Raw genomic sequence first — 18472 nt, forward strand, 5'->3', positions numbered from 1 at the left:
ACAAGATTTGTCAATTTTATAGGGGTTGAAACTAGTCCTCAGGGCGTAGCGCAGACGGTGGGCGTATGATATCTCTGACTTAATGGTCAAGGGTCGATTCTCAGGAACTGACGACCTGGAGTTTAACCCGCCATACGCCTATGGTCTGTGTACTTACATGAACCTCTCTTCATATTCATGGGGCTGACACTAAGAGGGCCGCTAAGATAGCGGATCTGTCTTTTTTATAAAAGTTGAAATTAATATAAGAGATTGTAGATGACTTTAGCATCAATTTGAAGTAGGTTACTTTGAGATGTTTCCTAAGCTTTATAATACTTCGCTTACTATAAAAACTATTTAAAAATTATTTTTTAAAAAAAAAGATCTTCAAATAAAATTTATTTAGTGGCTGATTTATAGTAGAATTTACTTGTAATATTTTGTATAAATCAACACATTTGGTCCAAAAATATTCTATTTTTTATTTCCATTTTTTCTAGAAAAAAGATATTTGATCTTCATAGAAGTAAAAAATAAGTATAATAGTGGATTATTTTCATTAACCATTAAGTTTCAAATATCTTTAAAACGTATATTTTAGATTAAGTTGAATTTGCACATGAAAATAATGCTATAAGTAAAAAAAATGAAGCAAGCAAATTTTTTAGAATCAATTTATCTATGAGAAATATATTATCTAAACCATTTAAGAATTCATTTTAATAATATTTCAAACTTCGTTCAGTAAGTATCGTCTCTCGTAAATAGAAGAATTAACTAGAAGTGAGTATATCCTAAGTGAGATCTAGGTGCTTAATCCTTATGAATTTAATCATAAGTAAAACTCGTTAAATTTCGTTACTGATGTAAAGATCTAAACTATAATGTAATAATAACTCGTTTCAAATATTATCAATCATACATAACTCGTCTAAATAATATGGTACAACACCATATCAATTTCATACTTGGTTTTGCAAGCCGTGACATGTCTGTTAAACACAAAATCAGCAGTGGTTACATCTCATCTAATTATAAACCCTAAGATGAGGCTTTCACCTTTCGGCTTTCGGCAGAAGGAAAGAACAAAACATCTAATTATCAGGAAGTTGCTCAAACCATCTTCTAACCTTTTGACCAGATTTAGTTGCATCTTTGCCGTTGGTTGGATCGCGGCGTGAAAATTTGGAACGGTATTGCTCAATTAGCATGTCCAACTTATCTACTATTTCCCCTCCTGATGAGCCCTTTCTCCTCTTAGGTTTTCGAGTTGGGTTTTGATGTCCCAACCCACCATCAGGCTCAGTTGTGCTCTTCCTTTTCCTAGTCTCACCAGATGTGTCCATCTGCAATGACATCACAGATTATAGTATACTGTAAATTGCTATGCAGAGGTCAAAGAGAGAGTTGGCATGTCAATTACCTGATTATTGTTTGGTTTTTTGGCTTGAACAACTTTTCCACCCTGTCTCGCGTTGGACTCTGATTCCGACCGAATATGCTTAGATTTAGTGGAAGGAGCAGCTTTGCCTCTTCTACCAGCATTATTTTGTTTCTTGTCCTGTTTAGCAGCATCCCTAACTTTTACATCTGGATCAGTGTCCTCGGGAGTCAACCTTATTAGTTCAACTCCGGGCTCTTCAGCAGTTCCCGATGGTTGGGCTGATCTCTTGTGGAGTGTTCGGCGCTTTGCTTTCTTGGATTCCTCACCTGCATTGTCTCTGTCATTCCCTTTGGTTTGATTGTGAAACACAGCTGAATTATGATTATTCTCCTTAGACTCCAAGTCAGTTGTATGTTGTCTTAGTTTCTGCAAGTTGTCAATAGCAAATTCCACGATCGGGCGATGCTCGGGACCGAAGGTTTCTAGTATAGAAATACAAATTAATTAGCATAAAGTAAAATCTTCAATAAATTTATCTACATGATATCAACAGAACAAAGTTTATGGACACTAGAATAAAATGTTTTGGTGCACTTTCCCCTTCCAGAATACTAAGCTTTTAGAAAATAATGTATATTAAAAAATGTAACAGAGAAATTTACGAAGGATGTCCAACAAATTAGCATAAAGAAATCCAAACTATTAAGCAAGGAATGTATCATCAATACACTAGAGAAAACTTGAAACACGAATCCACTGGGGAAAACACATCAAATTTTAACCTGGATTGTTGTTCAGAACCCTCAGGGCTACAAGTGCATGTTGATGTTCTCTAAATTGGACAAAAGCTACACCATGGGAATGCTTTTTAGTTGTAACCTTGCCTTTCTTAGCATCTTTCAAGACCTTTACCTGGTCAAACAGTGTAAAATTTAGGGGAAAATTATAACAAAAGTAAGGTAAATTAAAGATCAAATAGAAACCTTTTCGATGATAGGCTTCTGCTTTGAAGCACGGGATGTAACTGCATTTACACAGAGTTTCCTCACTTGTTCTGGACTCATTGTCTTTGGCAAATTGTAGATAATCAACATAGTTCTTGATACATGGAATTTTGGAGACTTCAGCATTTCCATCTTCTTCTTCATCAACCTACACACGAGATTGATCTTAGAAACATATGTCTTCACAATATGATTGTTAAATTTAACGTCATAAGAGAGAATACATGCATCCACAATTTAGCAATTCCAAGGAAAAACATTGTTAATGGATATCATGATTGTTAAATTTCCAACATGCAGGAAAATAAGTCAAATCAATTGAATATCATGAGAGCTACATGCAATGAGAGCAAGGCTGAATATACTCATTGCAATACTGCTACCGAGCAGCCATGCTAGATAATAATATTGAAATCAACTTAAAATACTCTATCCAAAAAAAGAAAAAGTAAAGGGCATGTATTATCCATAGAATGCCAAAATACCATATCGAGGTAACAACTTACGCCTCACGCTTTTTCATATCATCTTCAGATACACCTTCTGCAGCAGGTGTTCCAGCAAGAATCTCACCTTCCTGTTACAGGAACAAGAAGAATTCTTACAGAAAGCAGCCCATATCAAAAAATTTGATAAGGTAACTTGAGTCCAAAAAGAACCAGACCTTTGCTAGATATAAATTGCGTCTGTCATGCACCTCATTCTTTAACTTCTCTAGTTCCTTTTTGTGAACTGATTCCTTATCTAAGGCTTTTAAAACCTTAAGTGGTCTTCCCTTAATAATGATTCCTAAGCCAGATTCAGCATTTGCAGCAGAAATGGCAGCATCTGCTGCAACTGGACTATCAAATGTCAGAAAGCCAGTTCCTTGAGGTCGCCTGCAGTAGCAAGAATCATACAAAATTGAAAATAAAATACAAACTAGGAGTTCTGGGAAACACGTGTTTGAAAGGAGCTTTCTTGAGTTACTATAAAGTATAAACTCATTACTACATGGAACAAAAAGAAACAAAAACAAAGATATCATCCTGAACGTACTTGGTAAGTTTATGAAGAACTGGATGAAAGGATTGCACTTTTCCAAATGAAGAAAACCTCTCCTTTAACTCCTCGATGCTAATTTCAAACGGGAGGTTGCTTATGAAAATAGTTTTATCTAAATCCTTATCTTTCTTTCCCAATTCTGTAATATCAGTTTTTATCACTTTTGCATCCTCGCCTTCTACTATTGCACCTTTCCTTGTAGGCATGAGAGATTCCTCCTTTTCAGAGTCATCTTCTACACCAAACTCCGAAATACTTTCATCTTTCTTGAAATCCATGCCACATGATGGATCAGACCCAGCAGTAGATCTGATCAAATTATCAAGGACCTTTTTTGCAACTTCTGCCTCCAATGCAAAATCAATATCATTAGATGGGACCATATTTCCACTAGCCTTTGAGGCCTTTTCAAGAATAGCAGCTTTATCAAGTTTGACTTCATCTTTAATCATGTCGTCTTCAACATATTCACTGTCACTGTTAGTGTCTGAATTACTCTCACTGTCAGTGTCATTGTGCTGTCCTGTAAATAAGATTATTTATTAGACCGGAGGAGAAAACGTTTCCAATCCTTTGCAAATGAGATCACTGTAGATAAGGCACTTATCACTAATATCACTAAGCATTTCTCCTCTGCCAAGAGGAAAAAAGGAAGAAGACTAGTAAATAACAAATAGAAAAGCATGAGACAAACAGTACAGTTAGGAGTTTCAACAGAATCTAGAAAGTTGCAACATGATTTCACTCGGTTTAAAAGAAAATTATGGAAGCAAAAGTTGATCAAATATTATTTTGTCTTTAGCTTACCAAAAATTACTTTGGGAAAAAATTGTCATATTGCATCACGAAATACATGAATCATTAAGGATTTAATAGGTATTATTTGACTATACATCAAGAAACATGAATTAGACTCACTCCAAAGCAATTTTTATTTATCAATGAATGTCTTCAGTTCTTGTTACAGCCCATCAATAGAAACACAACCAAGTAATAATTCAGACAAAGGTGGCTACATTTTCTAGTCAATAAAGTAGGCAAAATGCAGATAGTATAGAACATATGAATGCCTATAATACTAAAGAAACAAAAGAAGGATGTATGCATTCTGTATGAAAGAAGTGTTCATAAATTAGGAAGGAATTAGTCATACTGGTGAAATACAATTACATGTCAATCCTCATGGATGTTGTTCACCTATCCAATTTAATGTCATCACAAGTGAAATTAAATTCTTTAGTGTATGAACTAGAAGATACAATGTCATGAAGTTCATGCATTGGGCTTTACCTTCCTTAGTGGCAGCGGAGTTTGCAGCAGAGTATACTTTTTTTGGAACTGCCCAATCAACAGCAATAGTTCGTTTTGCAAATGATCGTCCATTTAGGTTTTTTATGGCCTAATAAAGAAAGCATTTAGTACTGCTCCAACAAATTATATGCTTGTAAATAAATATTTACAACTGAACATACTTTTTCTGCATCTTGTTTGCATGTGAAAGATACAAAAGCAAAACCTTTTGAAACTCTGATAATAGGGGGGAAAAAAGGATATTAGATGGCCAATTTCATCAGGGTTAAAGAAAAATGAGGATGCAAGAAATACCCATCGTTTGACATATGAGGGATTAAAACATCCCACACAAAACCTGCTGGAGTAAATACATCTCGAATCTCACTAACTGTAACCTGCAACCATTACCAGATGGTATTCTTAGAACAAAAACTGGAAAATTACTGGTTGGCAATTCAGTATAGGCCATTATCCACCTTAAAAGGTAAGTTCCTGACAATTACTCTCCACTTCTTGATTTTTGAACCCTGGATTGTAAAACATAAAGTAGAATGTACTTTAAAAAGCATTTAACATAGACACATGAATTGAAAGAAGAAAAGAATAATAGCAAAACATAAGGTGCATCAACAAAATATGAATTTATCCAGGGAGTTTATATTGAAAATGAATGCAAAATCTGCAATGTAGATTCATATAACAAAATCAACAGCAAAATCATTCCAATAATTATCCTACATCTTCAACCAGTAATGGAAATCCAATCATCATAAGATGCATCAGCTTTGGACTATTTGGCGAAACAGATTAAAATTATGGGCAAGGCCATTACAGTGTGCAGGCTATATCCTAAAGATGACGTAAATGACCTTACTATCATATCAATCAGTCATATGGCTCAGAATGCAATAGAAAATACAATTAGTAAAACTATGTTGCATAATTGATCTAGTATGGAGAAGTAACTATTTAAGAGGCTAAAAGATCTTCAAACCAGAATAATAATAAGACACTTACATGTAAAATCAAACCTAACAAATTGAATAATCTTACACTTCTATAGATCAACAACCAAATAAAGAACTTTTAAAAGTTGAAATACATAAGTGTAACATGATGAATGGGACTGTTTAGTATTATTCAATGGAAATAGAAGTTGTAATAAGTCTAAAATCAAGTAACTAAAGATAAATCTCCAGCTGCCAACAATCAAATATGAGATCGTGATCACAACAGTCATCATCTTCACACATCTAATGTAATCTATATCTGAAGTGAAGCTGCAAAATCCAATTGAATCTAATGGTTTTATTAAAACCCTGGATAAAGAAAACTAGCAGAAGCTATACCTCCCCACCCAATTGGCGAGCCCAAACAGATACACCCTTTATTTCTTGCTGATGTAACTTTGCCACAGAAAATCGTGCTGATTTGACACTTGTGTAAAGTACTGAGGCAACTTCTAACTTGCATCCATCTCGAGCAAGCCCTAAAAAGAATACTAACAATTACTTCTTTTCTAATGACCATTTAGTTTTGAAACGACTATTATGCATATTATATAAAAAAAAACCACCTAACCATGTAACTCTAATTCTTCTTTTGGAAGCGGATAGGTATATGAGCATATGGTGCCAATCTTTCCAGCTTGCCGAATGACTTCAACGGCCATCTCATAGTTCAGCAGATTACCAAAAACAACAGTTCTAGCAATCCTGGTCCATGAAAGGAAAACATATAATTGATACAAAATTTGTGTTCAAGCATTTAATGCAGAATCAAAGTACAAAAAACAAATAACATCTTGTCACTAGAAAATAAAATAAAATATAAACATATGAGATTCCGAATTTGTTTAACACAATACTTTTCACTAGATGATAGTTTGGCAACCAAGACATGTACACTTATTGGAAACAGTGTTTGTATAGTTCAGTACATCTTTGTTTTTCTTTTACAAGGTGATATTTTAACTATTATATCAGATATTTATATGTTATGATAAGCAAGGTTTGACATCTTGTTTGAGCCCTAACTGCAATGATCAGTCATGCAATCTAGATGTCAATCCATGTGCATAGCCCTAATAGAAAAGGAGGAAGAGGACCTACCTAACTCATTGCAACCCTCTGACCTCATCTGCAACTTGCAGAAGACCATTGTGCCACATCTTCATGGAGAAAGGCATGCCGCTTACAAAGGAAAGCTCACAGGCTATCATTATTGTGGAGGAAGGCTCGTGCCCACTCCACATTTTCACAAAAGTCTCAAGTTCTTGATGTGTTTCATGTGTTGATCAGTAAGTCAAAAGATAAGTTCGCTTATGTTGTCTGGCACAAACTATGCAACAATTTCTATTTATATTATCCATAATATTATGTTGTATTATTTCAGCATATCATGTTATATAATTAGAAGCATACACAATATAATAATATTCTATAATATATTAAATAAATGGCAAAATTATGTAATTGTCTAATTATATAAACTAAATTATGTATTTACAATTGGAATATGTAAATTCAATCTCAGCTGGAAGATTTAATTACTCACTAATATATTGGAACCTGTACAGTGTAGTTTTTCTCTTTTTCACTTGTATAATACAAATCTATTCCTTTCATATAGGTAGTAGATTGAGGAAAACTATGGCTTCTATCGTATGATAACCCATTTGAGGGGGAAGGTCGCTATTTTGATATTGGTAGTGAAATTCCTCCCTCACTAGCTCCCCTCCACCTCTTGCCTCCTTTGCTGCCCACCATAAAGATGAGATCTAATCATCTGACCTCTTCTGTACTATTGAGCTAAGTCCTAGCACAGGACCAACATATGTTATTGTTAGCCTCAAATCACTCTCTGCGGACCTTATAATCTGACCTCTACTTCTACTATGATCTTTTCGTAGTGGAAAACAATTGTACACAGTTAAGTAACTCATTACAAACATAAATAGATTTACAATCAAAATGAGACAATATACAAATATATTCGCAATGTTCCTTGATGTTCTAGAGTGTTTGAACATCTTGAAGATGGCCCTCGTTAATTCTAGGTTTAATTCAAGAGTGATTCTGTATGGTCTTGATGTCAGAATTTAGTCTCCTTTTGCCTACTGTTATAAATTAATTAAATTCAACAGTAAAGAGAACTATTAATGAGGTAGGTGAATGTGAAATTATATTAAACCTACTGTTATAAATACATTAAATCCGCCAGCAAAGAAAATGGGGTAAGTGAATGCGAAATTTTATTAAATGCAATGTACAGAAAAATAAATTTAAAATGTATGCTCAATAAAGACCAAGTTATTTTCTCACTACAAAGAGTGTTGAAGAAGATTGTAGGGTGACATAAGAAAAGTTGGAGGTATATAATGATAAAATACACCAAAAGACTGCAATATATCTCAAATTTATTTTTTAAATAATATAGAATTGGCGTCAAATGGAGGATAACCGACATATATGATATGAAGCATAAATCAAAAATTTCCAACAAACAAATCACCAAACTAACCTCTGCTTTTCTGAGCCGACCACTACAGCATTGTGGTCCTGGATTCCCAACTCTTCCTTGAGTTTATCAACAATTCTTCTTGGTGATTCTATTACAGCTACTGATTTTAGATAAATTAAAAACTTAATAAGACCTTATCTCAGTAAAAAGAACAAAAATCACATACTTGCATCACTATTTATTTTGTTTGGCTTGGGCATCTCTTGTTGCTCAGTTTTGCCACCAGAGTGAACAATATCATTGTTTTTTTTATCCATCTCCACTGAGGGCACTGCACAATAACAATACCACCAAGCACATTAAAACTATTTACTCTGATTTCAGGTATATAAGGAATGTGAGAATTAATATTAGGCAGATGATGCAACCATGCTTTGTGGTTTGCCGACGTTCTGCAAGAGAAAGACGGGACTTAGCAAGTTTGACCCTAATCCTTCTACCATTGATGGATGCCTCATTTTTCAGTTGAATAGCACGCTCAGCATCTTCAACAGTAGCACTGAAATCATCAAATCAAATTAATAAGGCAGGCAAAATTATGAACGCTATGCATTGAATATAATAATCTTTTATTTTTCATTGAAATCAAAGATAAGAGTTTTTATAAAGATTCTCATTTTCAGAAACACAATGCAAATTAATGTCTACAAGATATCATACAGATGTAAAAATAAATGAAAAAAATCCAGTCACAATATCATTTGGAGAAAATAAACATTTGGATCAAATTAGGCTTAAAAGTGCATTGCCTCAAAATGAAAATGGTAATACACAAACTGCAAGACTGACAAAAAAGATTAGAGCAAATAGAGAAACTGAGGTCTTCTCAAGTATTTTAATTGGGATGTAACAACCATTGATGCAAAATTACTGTATTAATTATGTGTTTAACAGGAGGGTTGGCACTCCCTCGATTGCTTACAAGAATAGTGCACAATCAAATAAAAAGTTCAATACCAATGTACCTTAATGGATATTTTAAAATAAATTGAGCTTAAGCAAATTGTACAAACAAAATGAACAGGACATTGCTATTGACTTTATTTAATCACCTACATTGACATATCAGAACTAATGAGTTTTTAGGCGGAATAGGTTAAATCCTACATTCATTATTCTAAGTTTAGGGTTTTATCATGTGTCCTATATAAAACAATGTAACAGTTATCTCACTAGTTCTCTTCTCTAACCTATCCTACAATTTCTCCTCTGTCATGCAAGGATCTTCTAGCACATATTGCAGCACCACACTGCCTTTTGGTGCTCTTTGTGCTACAGCGTCCACAATTTCTTCATGCCAACAAATCTCAACATCCTATGTGCCATCTTAACAGCACCAACCAGGAAACATCGTCCTCCACCTTTTTTTCATTCCAAGTGCCAACAACCTTATATCTATCTCTGGCATAGTCAAAAATCCCATTAGGAGTTGCCATCAGTGACCACCCTTATCAAATTTGTTGCACTCTTTACAGTGGCCTCCTCTCCACCTACTTTATCAGTCATCTACATCGATGTGACTAAGTGACACTCACACTTCTATTCGCCTTCCAGTCCTATCCTACGACAACCACACAAGCGCAGCCATCATGTGATCATCACTCATCCTTGCAAGAGTACACATCGCCACAACTCATCACCACCACTAGTCACTCATCTCCAAGCATGGCACGCATTTGAGTCATATTTAAGCATTTGACACATCTTCAAGCATTGCACAGGTAGATTATTAATCCTTAGCACCCCATCCACTGAGCACATTGTTCCTTGAGCCCTTCTTTGTCTCTTGAGGACTTGGAGAATAAATTTGCCAACAATCCTAATTCCAACCGTAATTTGCAACTCTCTACTTGGATTTTTGGTTTTTTTTGTTTCCTCTTCTATATTAGGTGATCTTGAATTGAAAATTTCTCTGCCTCGTTCTTGTTTCCTTTGCTATTCTCTGGTATTAGCATGCTCTTGCTTATCACCTTTGTCAGGTGTTTCTTCTTTCTATATCTGCAGTTCCTTCCTCAATTTTGGTTTTTCTCTTATTTTCAATCCATAAAAATAACCCTTATTTCTTCTTGTAGTTTCACCTTTTATATTCCTCCTCTTCCATAAATCTAATAATGAAATCCTTTTATTTCTTCCCAGTAATGCAGCTTTCTCTACAACTTCTTTAGGTCGCATAGAAGGAGTCCTTGCCAATCAACCTTAAGCCTAGACAACCTCGGGCTGCTTCCAACACTTGCAGACATTGTTTTCTGTGTTCTTTGTTCCTTATTTCAGCACGTTCTCTTCTTCCCAATGAAGGCCTACTAAATAGAGAGAATATCATATTCTCATGTTCTCGGTTTTGCTACTTTTATCAAAGGGTCAAGTTGTGCTATCCATCTCTAGTGACGATTGAAGAAAGAAATCATCATGTTCTCGATATGATATGTTTGTAAGGGTGGTTGAGCTATAATATTTATTCCTCTAGAACTTTTGAGTGCTTTCCTTGTCCTTCAGCCTATTGTGTGTTTTTGTAGCGTCACTTCGGTGGGAAATGTTCTCAAGAGTTAATTCACAAGATCTCTCTTCATTCTTGTTAAAGTTGTACTTTTTCCTTATCTCTTTCTCCTCTTTGTTAAAGTTGATATTTGGTCCAAGGCATCATTGGTTGTGTGTTGATATGAGAATAAAGGGATCCTTAACTGTGTGCAAGAACAACAATTACAAGAGCTTCCTTAGTTATGTTTTGATTTTTCATATACATAGTTTTGGTTAGCATTGGTTCTTTATGTTTAACTCTTTATGTAGGTAACAAGTCGGACACAACTAGTGTTTGCCTTAGGCTTGAGGTAGAAGAGAATTAGAACTAATGAGTTATTAGGTGTAATGAGTTTAGGGCTTTATCATGATATTATGTAATATAATGTTCTCTTTCCCAAACTTTAAAAAAAAAAAAAAATCATCCTAAAATATTCAATTGAAGGGAACAAATACAAAAAAGAGTTGGTCTCAAGTTGTGAATTTCTAGAAATCATAGTGTCATGCTCCAGTATTTAGAGTGTGCATCTTTCAAATATGGAACCATTAGTTTGCCATGCCTCATATGATCCAAAACCTGGAACTTTCAAGTTCTTAGATCATTGATTTCAAATAAGACCAAACTTCTAGTTCATCCCGACTATGCTTAGGGTCATTATTCAGATACATAGTAAATGTTGTGTTAATTCCTTCCAGCAAGTCTTTTCAAGGTTTAGGAAAAAGTAGTCAATAGAGTTGCATACAATGACAACATCAACATGGAAACAACATCATTACAACAAAATAAAAAGAAAGGGAAATCGAACAAACAACACAGAGGAACTAAAACAATCAGAAAGAGAGTATGATCGAGACATTTTGGTTCACCATTTCAACACAAGATTAACTGCCAATTGGGTAAAAGATTTTTTTTAGTCAAACTTACAATTGGACAAAACCAAACCCCAAACTCTCTTCTGATCCTGCAAAAGAGGAAGCAAACTATTTTTAGAAGAAGATGAATGACCTCATACTAGCAATAGTTAACTTAAAACCATAGCCGAGTGAAAAAGCAAATATCAAATGTACAAATTCAGGTTCACAAACTAAAACTAGCCAACACCAAGATGTTACCTCATAATTTATTACACCTCAAAAACTCTTATCCATTAATCTCAATTAACATAGTTACCACTTCATTCCTTTGATTGTAGATTAAATCATCCATAGCAAAACTGAACAACAACTACTACTAAAGGCTTGCTCTGCGTATATACACAACTTACCTTTTGAAGTGACCATAAAGCAGCGTCTTACCGGTCCGACTTCACCAAATAATGCTTCCAGCTGTAAAGGAAGAAAAGATGAACCAAATAAATAACTGAGGAAACAATCAAACCAAACGACAGGAAAAATAAAAGTTCTAAAATTACCTCAGAGGACTTGAACGAATAGGGGAGATTGGATACGAATATGGTGGAAGGGCAGTGCCCACCATCGATCTTCTCCTCAGAGGAGTCATTGCTTCGTTTCCTCTTCCCCATCTATATCGTAACACCAAAAAGATAACTTTTCCCCTCTTCTTACGGAGGGTTCAATCGAGAAGTAGAAGATATATTACGTAGCGATGCGATAATGAGAAGAAACGATAGCACAGCTTGGAAGAAGGCAGCAGGAAGCGTCAGTAGCAGACAGTCCCGTCGTCCCCTTCGTCGGAGAGGATAGGCGCGCGATCGTGGATCCTATCACATACGGCGGCGAAAGGGAAAGCGGCTACGCCGCCGCTCGAGTGCTCTCAGAGGGAACCGCTTAATCGCCAGGTAGAGGAGAGGAGCAGAGACGCGACTCAGAATTACAAACCCCAGCGGTTCGGCCTCAAATATGTCCTTTAAAAATTTATTTAAATTTCTAGAATAAAATAGGTATTTTTAATTTAAAATAAAAGTATTCAAGATTTAATATTCAATAATTTTTTTTTTAAGTTATTAAATTTTAAAAGGTAATTTAAGAATTACTCAGGGTTTTGTATATAAAAATAATATCTTTTAACTTTTTCTAAAATCTAAAATATTTTTAAATAATTTTAGTAGAAATCTTTTTTTTTCAAAAAAAATATTTCCTTGCATTTTAATGAATACTAATATAATATAATTAGGCACAAATAGTTTGAAAATATAATATCTAGAAAAAATATATAAAAGAAATTTATAAAATTATTCATGAATATTTTTCATACATATTATTTTTTATTATTAAATTTTATATAAGTTAATAAATAAATTTATTCGGAGAAATGACCAAATATGAGAGTAAACAAGGCAAATGGTCGTCTAACAAGCTCTATTCCTGGACACTCGCTCTAAAAGACTGAAAAAAAGTAATAAGAATATCACCCCAAGTTCCATTTAAAGAGACGACTTTTGCTGAAAAATTCAGACAAATCGATAAGTCAATTTTACAGCACTTGTTTTACAAACATTCAGGATTCACTGTTGAGACGACGCAAGAAGGGAGATTGACACACACAGGATAATATATGCTCATTCTTCTCCTTCAAACGAGGAGATCATAAGTGCCAACTTATGCAATAAGCCAAGAGCACTTGCTTCATTTGTTGCAGATGCCTGCGCCCACTCTTGATACTGATGGACACTCCCAGTGAAGTCGGTAAACAGTCCATCCACTCCAATCGTGTTGATCCAGTAGTCATACTCAGCATAAGGATCTTGATGGAAATCGAAATGCAAGTAAGAGTTTTCGTTCCTGAAGGTGTATGTATGTACCTATAACAAGACAACAAAAATAAATTATGATTTTTTTTGAAGTTACAACTCATTTAAAGGGTAATATAGAGTCGGCAAGATAAAAGTAGAGGAATCAAACAAGCAAATTTCAAGAAGTCAACAAACATAACACTGGCAATAAAATGTCATTGAAAAGTAAAAGTCAACTGTAGGCCAGAGAAGGAACACAAATTTATACCTGAAGGTTGTGTGCATGGGCTCTATCAACAAGATCAGTTGGTGTGGTCAAATAATTGTTTTTCGTAGGTACAATTGTGTCTTTCCAAGGTCCAATACCAATCACAAAGTTTGCGATATACTCAAGATAGCTGTCGGAAGAAATTTCCCAGAATGACTGCAAAAAAAACCCAAAAGGATTAGGCTGTGCCCAGAAGAAGAATCCAAGATATTGTCTTTATTTTAATATGAACAAATTAGATCAATAGATAAACGAGTCCTTATTCAGACAGAAGTAAACCTGGTTTGTATCTTGTGTACGTATGTCAAAATCATCGATCAGGAATATTTTTGGAGAGTCCGTCAGGTTTGAAATGTATACAAGAGAAGTTGGGGCAAAAGATTGAATAAACACTGGTTGTTTAAGCCATTCAGTCGACATGTATGCACCACCATATCCATACTTCTGTAGTGTCTCTACAAACTTGTCCTCAAATTTCTTTCCGTTAGCCCATTTGACCTATTAAGTTGTTGAACGGATATCAAAATACTTGTAACAGCTGATTTCAGAAGTACATATAAGTAATGCTCCAATAAAACGTAATCAATTCAGCTGAAAGTCAAATGTGCATCAAATAAGGCACCATGGAAAACTGTACTTTGTGACAGTTATTGAATTCTTAACGCAGTTAATATATACTGACCCGCTGGTTGATGAAAACTGGATCCTTTATCTCAGGGTAGATCCCAACAATTCTATTGGCATCAAGTGCAATGGCAATAAATTCTTCAAATGTGATAATTGAGAACTTTCCTGGTAAACATAATCAAAATAATTTCAAGTATAACAGATGTGACAAAAAAAAACATCTATAACCCATAATAATCTAGTTAGTATACCATTGTATTGTTGATCTCGGAATGAAAACCTCTGCTTCACCCCAAGTGATTTAAGTTCAGCAAGGGTGAAATCCACTGCAAATAAGCCAAAAAGATAATGTCAGTTGTTAATATGCTTCATGTGACAAGCAAAATAATAATAATAACAATATCAACAAATAATAATAATAACATAAGACCAAAGTCACTTCAGTAGTTCACTAAGTTTAATAAGATCTCTGCAAAGAGGATCATACACTAGCATATAGTCTAAGTAACTTTTAAAACCAAAGTACTTAAAGGGCAAAGAATAAAAAAAGTTCATTACAAACGATTTCTGACAATATTTAACACATTAAATTCAAAAAGCCAAATGTTATATGCAGACAATAAACTTGTAAGAAAAACAAAGTTGAAGAAATGCAGGAAAACTTGCCCACAAAATACCCAGTCATATTAGACCCTTCAACTTCATAGGTTCTTTTGCGATTGGCAAATTTTGCATGTTTGGCAATATCAGTTGTAGCATCAAGTGTTACATCATGAAAGCATATCAATTGACCATCTTTTGTGGCAAGAATATCTGATTCTATGAAGTCGGCACCTTCTTCAATAGCTCTCTGCAAGTAAAAGTCACTCATGAACCAAAATATTGGTGAACTCAAATTAAACAACTGAACATCTATTACAAAAGAAAGTGTTTCCTACCACTTGAGTCTAGCAACATAAATCTTATTCTCTATCTAACTAAATTCAGATTAACAACCCACTGCAATTATTATCTGTATGTAATTTCATTTGGTTGTTTGGCATCTTTTAGGTACATTTGGTTTCCAGAATAAAGCGAATTTCACTATTTTGTTGTAGAAAATTTTCTCAGAATCTTTGAGCTACATATGTTTTTGCAAAAAGAACCAAGTATTGTGTTGTCTATAGTTGTCTACATCGACATAGATTGTTTTTCTCAAATATCTGCTTCACTAAAAAGGTGAAAATAAAAATAAAGTAGAACAATTGCTGATAAAGGATAAAATCCGATACTTGGAGACATAGCTAGGAAACACCACATCTAGTTAGTTATTTGCTTGATCCAGTCTCTCCATATCCCAAATAAGACTGCCCAAGGTAATATCATAACACTCTAAATAAGTAGTTCCTCAAAACAAACAAACATGTCTTATAGAACAAAAATCACGTAGCTCAAGAAGGATCCCACTACCTGGCATCGAGAAAAGCATTTAAATTCATTACACCGGTATAGGTTTGGACACTTGGATTGTGTTATCCTTTAGTAAATATTTCTAAAAGTTCTTACAGCAGTGAGGGTGCTGAATGCTCTTTAGATACGCCCTGTAACTTAAGATATCACATTCCATGAGCTTAAGTTGGATAGTAGTTACCATATAAGCAGCAGCTGTTTCTTCAGGAATCTCTCCATTCGATCCACGATGAGCAATGTTGTAAGGCCTCGATGTCTGCAAGGCCTTTTTCTCTTTGTGCTGTTGCTTACTTGGTAGCGGATACAATGGCCTGCCGTGAGACCCCAAGAGCAAGGAGAAGAAAATCATACTAGTAGCCCCTATAGAACGTTGAGAATGTATTAAATCGTTTTCTTTTTGGGAAAAAAAAAATAACTTTGATCATCTATAACGAATGTCAATATGAGAAAATACAAACCCTAGGCGTCCTAATCCACATCGCTTAATTCCATCAGTATGCATTTCGAGGAAAAAAAAACACAAAAGAATCTCGACTATTCTTATTTGCCATTTGAAACCCTCGCAAAGAAAAATCATTCAGCCCGATTCTTCTTTAACTCCCATACAATTCCACGGCAAACAATTTGAAAGGAAAAGAATCGCAAGAATATCGTCAACAAAAATAAATAAATAAATAAATAAATAAGAAGAGGGAATCAGAGTTTACAGAGGGGACTCATTTCAATCTCGTTCCTATTCCTCCTCAATCGTCCCCGTCGCAGCTCTTCCCTTGTGGCCTCCGATCGAGGGTGATAGAATGGAGTGCGTCCTCATTGGAGATTCCGCATGGATACAAATACTGGCCGGATGGAATATCCGGCGGAATAATTGGGGGCGATTGAATTAATAGTAATTATTAGTTGATTAATTTCACACTTACGTCGATGAATTAAATTAATCGCATTAAAAAGAGGATAATTACGAACAACAAAACGTACGCTCCTTTGCCTTCTTGACTTATCATTTTGGATTTAATTCCTGGAAATGTCCTTTTAATCCACGGTTTATTGAAAAAAAAAATTCAAACATCAAAATCAGTAATAGAACCAACGACTCCGCTGGGGATCGAACCCAGAATCTCTGGTTCCGTAGACCAGCGCCTTATCCATTGGGCCACGGAGTCGTAGTTATTTGTTGATCGAATAAATAATAAGATCATAATTTCAATTTGTCAACGCATCCTTAAAATTGGGATAGATAAGGCACCAGTTTGGACAACGACAAGACAACTGGAAATGTCAATAGAATTTATGAACGTTGAAGGAGAGTTAAATAATAAAAAATAATTTGTTTTCTCTATTTTTTCGACAAAACATAATGCACATATTCTTAAATGGTTTCTAATAAAACAAAATAAATGCGCATTAATTCCCTAACATCTCGTTTAGAGAGACTTCGAATTAGGAGTGTAAATAAGTTAAATAGAGCTGACTTTATTTGTGTTCAAATTTATTTATTTATATTATTAAGCTTGTTCAAATTTGTTTCGCAATTCCTTTTATCAAATTTAAGTTGTTGTTTTTTATCAAACTCAATTAATGATATTGATTCAATGCATAAAATTATTTTTATTTTTAATATATTATCAACGGATTGTAAAATTTTATAAATTACTATTTTTTATATATTTAAATAATGAAATAAATTTGTAATTAATTTTATATAAGAATCAAGAATATATATATATATATATATATATATATATATATATATATATATATATATATATATATATATATATGATCCGGTGATGAGGAGGGGTCCGGTTTACAGGGTGGTCAATGACATGGCAGAGATCAATACCTCGTAGTCGATCGGACGACCCCATCTGTCGATCAGCATAGGGAATGACCGGTCTGACGTTATTACAGCTCGGTCTCGCATTGAGCTTCCGACTCTCAAAACTATCACCAAAGCAGGTGTCAACCGGCAAGTCATTTGCTGAGCTGCTGGGCATATGTCGGGCGGACATCCGGAACAACCACAGATCATATCATAGCCATCAAAGCGCAAACCCGACTCGACAAACTTGGACAATGGAAGTAGCTGAACGGTCGTCCCGCTCGGCCCAGACAGCAGAATTAGCCGAGCGGCCTCCCCGCTCGGCCCGCTAGCATACAAAAGTTGGTCGAGCGGCCCACCCGCTCGACCCACTATCAGACAGAGACAGGATCAACTGGTATCCTCCTCGAGACCCGTATCGCAGACAGACAACATGGTCGGCGACATGATCAGACAAAGAATCGTACGACGGAAGCTTCCACTATCTTGTCGGAATATGCTCGAGCTGTTGAGGTATGGTGTCAGGTACACTTTTCTGACACGCCCTATCAGGGAAAGTTTTGAAGAGCGTGCACGTGCACCCCTGGGAGCCCTATATAAAAGACCCCAAGCTTCAACGAAGGTATACTCATTCTACTGTAGCCACAGTTATATTGTCACTTTCGTTTCTTTACTTGCTTGTTACTTTCGTCGGAGATCTGACTTGAGCGTCAGATGGCCATCGCTGGGGAACCACTCTCTGGCTCGACACTGACGTTTTTGTACTTGCAGGCTAGTCTCATCGGAGGTCCATGCATGGTCAATAGGAGCACCACATCCCCAGCGTCTGTCACCCTCGACTCTCGAACAGAATCAAATTTGGCGTCATAT

At 35.1% G+C, this 18472-nt stretch overlaps 2 protein-coding genes and 1 non-coding gene across 5 annotated transcripts; all 3 read right to left on the reverse strand.

Annotated features, from left to right (window-relative positions):
• Positions 1 to 788: 788 nt before the first annotated feature.
• Positions 789 to 12592, reverse strand: LOC122002483 (RNA-binding protein 28-like). 3 transcript variants are annotated; one of them, XR_006117660.1, is made up of 21 exons: positions 12344 to 12592; positions 12156 to 12266; positions 12009 to 12069; positions 11669 to 11705; positions 8598 to 8728; positions 8396 to 8500; positions 8230 to 8317; positions 6289 to 6422; positions 6057 to 6196; positions 5184 to 5234; positions 5020 to 5102; positions 4887 to 4941; positions 4705 to 4813; positions 3409 to 3937; positions 3035 to 3248; positions 2877 to 2947; positions 2350 to 2518; positions 2149 to 2278; positions 1406 to 1848; positions 909 to 1328; positions 789 to 826 (listed from the first exon to the last, which is right to left on the reverse strand). XR_006117660.1 is itself a non-coding variant. In XM_042557668.1 (20 exons), the coding sequence occupies exons 2-20, from the start codon at positions 12264 to 12266 to the stop codon at positions 1077 to 1079; spliced, it is 2925 nt and encodes a 974-aa protein (XP_042413602.1). In that variant the 5' UTR covers positions 12344 to 12592; the 3' UTR covers positions 845 to 1076. The 3 variants fall into 3 exon arrangements, 2 of the variants coding, with proteins under 2 accessions (XP_042413602.1, XP_042413603.1); XM_042557668.1 differs by lacking the exon at positions 789 to 826 and having other exon boundaries at positions 845 to 1328; positions 8230 to 8329; XM_042557669.1 differs by lacking the exon at positions 789 to 826 and having other exon boundaries at positions 845 to 1328; positions 8230 to 8326; positions 12156 to 12592.
• A 508-nt stretch (positions 12593 to 13100) lies between these two features.
• Positions 13101 to 16649, reverse strand: LOC122002484 (glycerophosphodiester phosphodiesterase GDPD6-like). Its single transcript, XM_042557670.1, has 8 exons — positions 16488 to 16649; positions 15962 to 16140; positions 14998 to 15181; positions 14583 to 14657; positions 14387 to 14496; positions 13984 to 14202; positions 13705 to 13860; positions 13101 to 13505 (listed from the first exon to the last, which is right to left on the reverse strand). The coding sequence occupies exons 1-8, from the start codon at positions 16498 to 16500 to the stop codon at positions 13263 to 13265; spliced, it is 1179 nt and encodes a 392-aa protein (XP_042413604.1). The 5' UTR covers positions 16501 to 16649; the 3' UTR covers positions 13101 to 13262.
• A 221-nt stretch (positions 16650 to 16870) lies between these two features.
• On the reverse strand, positions 16871 to 16943 carry TRNAR-ACG. Its single transcript has one exon. It is a non-coding gene; the product is annotated as a tRNA-Arg (tRNA).
• Positions 16944 to 18472: the final 1529 nt, after the last annotated feature.

The sequence above is a fragment of the Zingiber officinale genome, chromosome 7A (genome assembly GCF_018446385.1).
Source record: "Zingiber officinale cultivar Zhangliang chromosome 7A, Zo_v1.1, whole genome shotgun sequence".
NCBI classification, from domain to species: domain Eukaryota; kingdom Viridiplantae; phylum Streptophyta; class Magnoliopsida; order Zingiberales; family Zingiberaceae; genus Zingiber; species Zingiber officinale.

What these genes read in the sequence shown, in the direction of transcription:
- LOC122002483 (XM_042557668.1), bottom strand. Translation starts at nt 12,266, where the DNA reads ATGGGGAAGAGGAAACGAAGCAATGACTCCTCTGAGGAGAAGATCGAT. An exon ending in CTTTATGGTCACTTCAAAAG is followed by an intron (nt 11,706 to 12,008) that starts GTAAGTTGTGTA and finishes CCTCTTTTGCAG; the next exon opens with GATCAGAAGAGAGTTTGGGG. An exon ending in GCAAACAAGATGCAGAAAAA is followed by an intron (nt 4,814 to 4,886) that starts GTATGTTCAGTT and finishes TTTCTTTATTAG; the next exon opens with GCCATAAAAAACCTAAATGG.
- LOC122002484 (XM_042557670.1), bottom strand. An exon ending in AAACAGCTGCTGCTTATATG is followed by an intron (nt 15,182 to 15,961) that starts GTAACTACTATC and finishes TTTTACTTGCAG; the next exon opens with AGAGCTATTGAAGAAGGTGC. An exon ending in CCCATGCACACAACCTTCAG is followed by an intron (nt 13,506 to 13,704) that starts GTATAAATTTGT and finishes GTCTTGTTATAG; the next exon opens with GTACATACATACACCTTCAG.